Below are 6,967 nucleotides of genomic sequence, written 5' to 3' on the forward strand. Positions count from 1 at the left end.
CAATCTTAAAGACTTTGGCTGAATGAATAGTTCCAGTTTTTCAGGTCCGTCTTAAAACTATACCTGCAACCCAACACGCATACTGACACTGTTATCATTCCTCCTTAGGTCTGTGAGAGCCATATACACTGGAGGAATAGTGAGATTAGAGAAGCCCCTCTTAATTCAAATCATCAGGAAGAAAACCTGGTCTGTGTTGTACATTTCTTAAAGTAAACCTGAGTGAATGATTGCCCTTAAAAAAAATACATGATGGTTTAAAAATCTGTCCTCTTCTACTGCAAATGTATACATTAACTCCCTTTTTAAAAGTATGCTTCTGCAATGAAGGAAAGCTGAAACTTTGTTTTACAAACCATCAACATTGGAGGTTTTTTGTTGTATTAAGGGAGGGTAAGCTGCTTGGATTGTGAGGATGTCTAGTAGTTTAAAACGTATAATTCCGTTTACTTTCATTAAATGCAGGTATTTAGTCAGTTGCACAAATGTCGGTTGGTGTACAGTACGATACACACAAACACAAAAAACACATTTGATTAGGGCTGACACGCGGTACAACAGCAACACCCTGAGGCTACCTTTAGAAATGCAATTATCTACACTTTATACATAGCGGCTTGTTTTTGAAAAAAACAAAACATTTAAACAAGCAGCAGAATCTGAACTCATATTTAGATTTAACATTAGTGCCTTGCAATGCCGTTCTCGCACATTAACCACATTTCTCCTCTGACCAAACCAATCAATGTGAACTCCTGATGTGACTCGATGACACGACGCTGCACTGGAGGTGAACTCTGCCAGGCGGACACAGCAAGGAGCGATAACATCAGTGACTGTTGTCTGACGTTTATGACAGAGGTTCAACAGTTTTAGGACCCGCGGCAGAGCATTACCGACGTTAAAGCGACACATTGCAGCAAAGAGACACGTTAAGCAACGGGACGTCACGAGGGTCACTACTAGGGTGAGCGAACGCCGACGTTAGCTAACGCTAGCTGGTGGGTGAACATTGACAAAGTTCTGCGTTCAGCCTGGAAACAGCATTTACAGCCGCGAGACTCCTGAGAAACTTCCGCAGATTGCCACAGTGTATACTAAACATGGCGCTCCTGAAGCTAGCAGACGTGATCATCACCTCCATCAACCCTTGACACGCACCGGAGACAGGTGAGGGGGAGCTAGCATGCTAAGTTAGCAAGCTACTGTTGCTAGCTAGTCAAGTAACGTTGGTGTCTCTGTCTGAGGGAAGCCTTTAAATGGAAACAACTGGACGTCATAGCTGGCAGGTTTGCTACATCTGACTCGGACGTGTCCGGCTGGTCACCGTTGGCCTGTCACGAGAGACTGACGTTATACTAACGGCACATACCGGCACCCTGACAGCTAGATAGTTAGCAACGCTAGCTTGCCGCTCCAGGCTTCGTGAAGACTTTGCAGTCGACCATATTGTTTCTGAAATGTGACTGGCGGCTGTCATCTGATTTCCCCCCTCTTTTAGTATCGTTGGTTGAACTTAACCAGCTTCAAAACGGCAGCACCGGGGGAGAAGCTGGACTCCACATCCAGGTCCAAGATGGAGTTAGCAGCGGTGAGTTGCACCTGCAGGGTCTCCTGCCATGTTTAAGGTCATCATACAGTCAGTGGTCTCAATCTGTTAGTTACAGGGTGGTGAATACTATATATTGTGAGGATGTCTCACAATATATAGTAAATATTGTGAGACATAGTTTAGAAAGTATAATTCTAAACTATATATATATATATATATATATATATATATATATATATATATATATATATATATATATAGTATATATATATATATATATATATATATATAGTATATATATATATATATATATATATATATATATATATATATATATATATATATATATATATATATATATATATATATATATTCCTGTTAATAATATTTTTTAGCAGTTACAAATTTTTACCTACGGATACACATAAAACACATTTTGTTTTGCAGATACACATTTTAACCTTTGGACAGTCCAACCACCTACCAGTGGTTGATTAATGATAGAAAAGAAATACCCAGTTCAACCTGATGGCACCGCAATTGAAAGTGTGAGTGAGTGAGTGAGTGAGTGAGTGAGTGAGTGAGAGAGAGAGAGAGATGCCATCAGCAGGTTGCTCATTCTGGTATTTGAAACTTGCCTTTTCAGATCCACATTGGATGCCATAAATTAATAGTTAGTGATCTTTAAAGACTTGACTCCTTCCCATAGTTATGAGAACGTCATGCCCGTTTTACAATTCAAAATATGGCTGCTGCCTATTGTTCAATATTAAAAAAAAATATGCCTATCACAGTTACTAATTTTGATGCTCAATATATTGTCCAAGAGATAACAAGAGTGTAGCTTGAGAATAAGAGGAAATGATGAACACTACCACATGTTTGAAGATTATATAATAGAATAATAATGCAAGAATAGCTTTTCAAAGAGCAATTTCTTAAAAATATTCAGACATTGGTATTGGAATACACTTACAAAGATACCTCAAATAAAAGAACAGAAAACCAAACAATAAATTAAATGGACTCTCAGGCTCTGTTATAGAAACATATGCAATGTCTTATAATGACAGCGAAGATGCGGGTGATTTTCTCTTTCTCTAAACACACACACACACACACACACACACACACACACACACACACACACACACAGAGCCACTTCATGACTCATCCTGTTTGACAAAGATGAAATTTAGCAGTTTGCTTTGCTGGGGGGGGGGGGGGGGGGGGGCAATACAGATGTGTTGGTGTGTCTCAGTAGGAAAACTCTGGCTGGATTAAGCTTTGGCTGTGAAACAGGGTGGGGGTAGGAAGAGAAGCAGGAGAAAAGCCATTGTGGTTTGAGAGAGAGAGAGAGAGAGAGAGAGAGAGAGAGAGAGAGAGAGAGGGTGAGGGTGAGGGGGGGTTAAAGGGAGGAAAGTAAGCGAAGGTTTTTGAGAGAGATGGACGTCTATTTTATAATATGCTATTTGGAATAGCAGCCTCACAGAGAGAGGAAGGTGAAAGAGGGCAAAATGCAGGAAAAAGAGGATTCTCAGAGCAGACTACCGGGCGGGAAGGTAGGAGTGTGTGTTTGTTGGTAATGTGTGCATTAATGTGGCACATGTGTGGAGACGCCACATCTATTAATGTATGTTGTGTGTAAAGCAGACAGCTTATGTACGGTGGAGACATTTTGTTTTGTCTTAATTGTTATGGCCTAATTAGAAATATGTTGTTTTCCCTATTTACGCAAAAGTGCTAACCTTAAAATGCAGCTAAATTTAGTGTCTGTCCGTCCATGTTTGTGTCTCATGTTTGTCCATGAGGCATGTAACCACAGATAAGTGTGTGCGTGCGCGTGCGTGTATGTGTGCGGACTGTCTCTGCACATCTCCATCATCTCCACTGTGTGGAACCTGGCCTCTGCTCTGTGCCACAGGCGTCTTGTTTTTTTTTTGCGATGGAACCACAAGCATATTTGTATTCAAATTAAACTCAATTATATGTTTATGTGATCATCTGTATTTTGGGGGCACATTTCTGATGTCTCAGGGTTGTTTATTGCAAATATTTGTTTGGATAATATTTCCATGCCCTCTCGAGAGAGTCTGTGGCATTCCAGGAGAGGTGACCAATGGCGAGAAAGATGTTGAATGTCGATTTTTCACATTATGCCTTTTACACTGTGACTAAACCTTTTAAGTTTCTCTTTGCCCTCCCTCCTGTCCGCCATCCTCCAACACCACCACCCTCTCACTCCGTAACTCCAATTTATCTGACCTCCTCTCATTGGCATACCTCCATCTTTTCTTTCTTTCCATCCTTCTGTCTCTCCTCCATTGTCCCCCTCTCTATCTGCCATCATCCTCAGGCTCACCCAGCTCTCAAAGCCTTTATGTGTGGCTCTCTCAGCGGTACCTGCTCTACGCTGCTCTTCCAGCCTTTGGATCTGATCAAGACACGGCTGCAGACCCTGCAGAACAATGCCAAGCCAGGGTGCGTCTGCGTGTGTGTGTGTGTGTGTGTGTGTGTGTGTGTGTGTGCGTGTGCGTTTGTGCACACACTTCATGTGTATAAACATGCAAACCCAATGTCCACCACACAATCTGCTGCATGCCATCAGACGCATGTACCTAGTGTTGTCTTTCTTTTGCGCTACCTTTTTTCACAACATGCTCTCCAGATACAAATGAACACAAACAGCCTGGCAGGACACGATTTGCAAGCAGTGCTGGCCTGAATCTGCGGGTCTGACCCACATTGGGCATTTAGTCACGCCAGCACTGTGTAATCATACTGTCAGGCCTCTAGATTGCAATTAGCCCCAGTGATAACAGAAACAGTTACAAGTGGGTTTTTACATTCAATAGGTTGAGGCCTTAGTTATTTATTCTTTAGCGGTCCAAACTGTTTATCTTTGCCTTTTTCAGTGTCCATATGTGTCTTTTTTTTTCCCTTCGTGTTTGCACCTTTTGAACGTGTAACTATTTCTAAATTTCTCCCTGCAGCGCACCAAAGGTGGGGATGTTTACCATTTTAATCAACGTCATCAGAACAGAGAATTTCTTCAGTCTGTGGAAAGGAGTTACACCAGTGAGTGACTGACCGTACATTTTAGTTTCAACATTTGCAAGAGTTCCGGCAGTTCTAAATCCTGTTGTAAATGTTTAACACAAGCTATTTCTCTCTGGCAGTCATTTGTGCGCTGCATCCCCGGCGTGGGCATCTACTTCAGCACCTTCTACTCCCTGAAGCAGCACTACTTCCTGGAGCGGGCACCCAACGCTGGCGAGGCTGTTCTGCTTGGAGCGGGAGCCAGAACTGTGGCCGGTGTCTGCATGCTGCCGTTCACTGTCATCAAGACACGCTTTGAGGTGATTGGCGGTTTTATTACATTTTTTTTTTTTACACTGAGGGACCGGCGAGCCCTTCTGACCTGAGATGAGCTGCATAATGCGCGGACTGAACGCTTCTCTGAACATCTTCTCACAGTCACGTTTGAATTGATGTTGTTGAATTGTTAACTGGGCAGTTTACAGTTCAAGGCAATCATTTTCTTCTTTGTCATCTGTTTTTAAACCTGTTTTAAAAAGCCACTTTATTTTCTTATCTTATTTCATCCCAGAATAGGCCTTTCCATATGTTTGAAATGTGTATGTGACAATAAATCTAAATATATTGATAAATCTAAGGTATTTTATAAGCAGTCAAGCCACAAGAATGGAAGCTACTTTTTGTGGGGCCTCAGGCTCACCAGTAGAGGAGTCTTATTTTGTAGTTATACTTATGACTCTTGAGGCCGGAGTCTTTTCTGACACAGGCATACGCCATATCTCCAGGGAAGATATCTGTATCTCTGACTAAGCGACATTGGGCCGATAACTGATAATTACACCTAGCAAGACAGCTAGCAAAATAAGCTTTTCATTGCATTTGACCATAAAAAATATCTTGAATGTTCCATGTTGGCATGTTTCAGAGTGGCTGTTACAACTATGTGAGTGTGGCAGGAGCTCTGAGGAGTGTGTATGAGACGGAGGGAATCAGGGCTCTGTTCTCAGGGCTGACTGCCACGCTGCTCCGAGACGCCCCGTTCTCCGGCATCTACGTCATGTTCTACAGCCAGACCAAGAAGGCGTTGCCTCAAGGTGAGAGCCACACGGCATCAGCTCATCAAAAGGCTATTCAAATTCAAAACGTTGTTTTCTATATCGAGAATTGACGAGCAGCGGGTCTTAAGTGTTGTTCTGCAGAAAAAGTGATTGGTTTGGGGCTTTTGAATATGTCTTAAAACAATTTTATACACAACACCCGTGGGTTTTTATGCACCGTTTTTTTGTGCATTTTTAAAATGTTTGAAAAAAAATGAATAAAGTAAAGCCGAAAAATTGCAAAAAGGTTTGGGTGAGTTGGAAAGGTTGGTGTATTGATTGAAAACACAATTCAACCAAGTGCAATAGAAACAGGTGAATCCATCATGATGTACATTAACTATTTCATTTAGCCACTTTTTTCCTGGACATTCTGTAAAAAAATTGCGTTTGTGTTTATTTTAGTACAACAAGTCTTTTGTGAAACACGCTCTTCTACTTTTCTCCTGGTCTCTCGTCTCTCAGAGGTGACGTCGGCGCCCTACGCCCCGCTGGTGAACTTCAGCTGTGGGGTGGTGGCGGGCGTCATGGCGTCGCTGGCCACACAGCCGGCGGATGTGGTGAAGACCCACATTCAAATCAGCCCGTCTCACTGGAGCACGACGGATGCTATCCGCTACATCTACACGGTGTGTTTTACTCGCCGCATGTGCATTTTATTTTCAGGGAGAAACACCGCTCATTCTTGTGGGGGCGAGAAGGGTGTATCTTGGCAACTACGTCGACATCACACTGATCTCTCCTGGTCTGTCCTCTCCCTCTAGGAGCACGGCATGGCCGGGTTTTTTCGCGGGGCTGTCCCCAGGTCTCTGCGTCGCACCCTGATGGCAGCTATGGCTTGGACTGTCTACGAACAGCTGATGGCTCGAATGGGCCTGAACTCCTGAAGATCACCACTGATGAGCCGCAATAAAACAGGATGATTTATGTGGGATAATAAGATCCATCATTTTCTCACTGAAAGCCTCACAAATGAAGAAAAAGGGAAGTGAAGTGAACTTATTCCTCCTCTCACTATTTATGTTTGGAAACCCTGAGGCCTGGTTGCCACTCAGAAGAAAAAGCTTCTGTGACTGTGCTGGTTTGAGGTTATTTTTTTAAAATGCTTTCAAGACAACCAGGACTCTCAGAAAGCTGGCTGGTGTGCGGTACATCTGCTGAGGTAACCAAAACTCAAAGCACTGCAGAGAGGAGAGCGCTGGCTTCTGCCATATTTTGGAACCTTGCATTAGATTGAGCAATGTTTCTTACTTGCCAATTAACATGCAGACTTAGATTT

At 42.7% G+C, this 6,967-nt stretch overlaps 1 protein-coding gene across 3 annotated transcripts; it reads left to right on the forward strand.

The window, feature by feature from the left end:
* Nucleotides 1-584: 584 nt before the first annotated feature.
* Nucleotides 585-6,630, forward strand: LOC137795280 (mitochondrial glycine transporter B-like). Of its 3 annotated transcripts, XM_068592658.1 has the most exons (8): nt 585-1,170; nt 1,502-1,591; nt 3,909-4,033; nt 4,546-4,630; nt 4,732-4,911; nt 5,517-5,685; nt 6,154-6,317; nt 6,453-6,630. In XM_068592658.1, exons 2-8 carry the CDS (start codon nt 1,577-1,579, stop codon nt 6,573-6,575), a joined length of 861 nt encoding a protein of 286 aa, XP_068448759.1. In that variant the 5' UTR covers nt 585-1,170; nt 1,502-1,576; the 3' UTR covers nt 6,576-6,630. The 3 variants fall into 3 exon arrangements, with proteins under 3 accessions (XP_068448759.1, XP_068448760.1, XP_068448758.1); XM_068592659.1 differs by lacking the exon at nt 585-1,170 and having other exon boundaries at nt 1,320-1,591; XM_068592657.1 differs by lacking the exons at nt 585-1,170; nt 1,502-1,591 and having other exon boundaries at nt 3,657-4,033.
* Nucleotides 6,631-6,967: the final 337 nt, after the last annotated feature.

This window comes from Clinocottus analis, unplaced genomic scaffold (assembly GCF_023055335.1).
Source record: "Clinocottus analis isolate CAN_PGR_092001 unplaced genomic scaffold, fCliAna1.0.p SCAF_27, whole genome shotgun sequence".
NCBI classification, from domain to species: domain Eukaryota; kingdom Metazoa; phylum Chordata; class Actinopteri; order Perciformes; family Cottidae; genus Clinocottus; species Clinocottus analis.

Excerpts from the sequence above, each read along its gene's own strand:
- LOC137795280 (XM_068592657.1), top strand. The coding sequence starts at position 3,672 with ATGGCGAGAAAGATGTTGAATGTCGATTTTTCACATTATGCCTTTTAC. Across the intron at positions 4,631-4,731 it reads TGTGGAAAGGAGTTACACCA|TCATTTGTGCGCTGCATCCC; the intron begins GTGAGTGACTGA and ends TCTCTCTGGCAG. Across the intron at positions 5,686-6,153 it reads CAAGAAGGCGTTGCCTCAAG|AGGTGACGTCGGCGCCCTAC; the intron begins GTGAGAGCCACA and ends CTCGTCTCTCAG.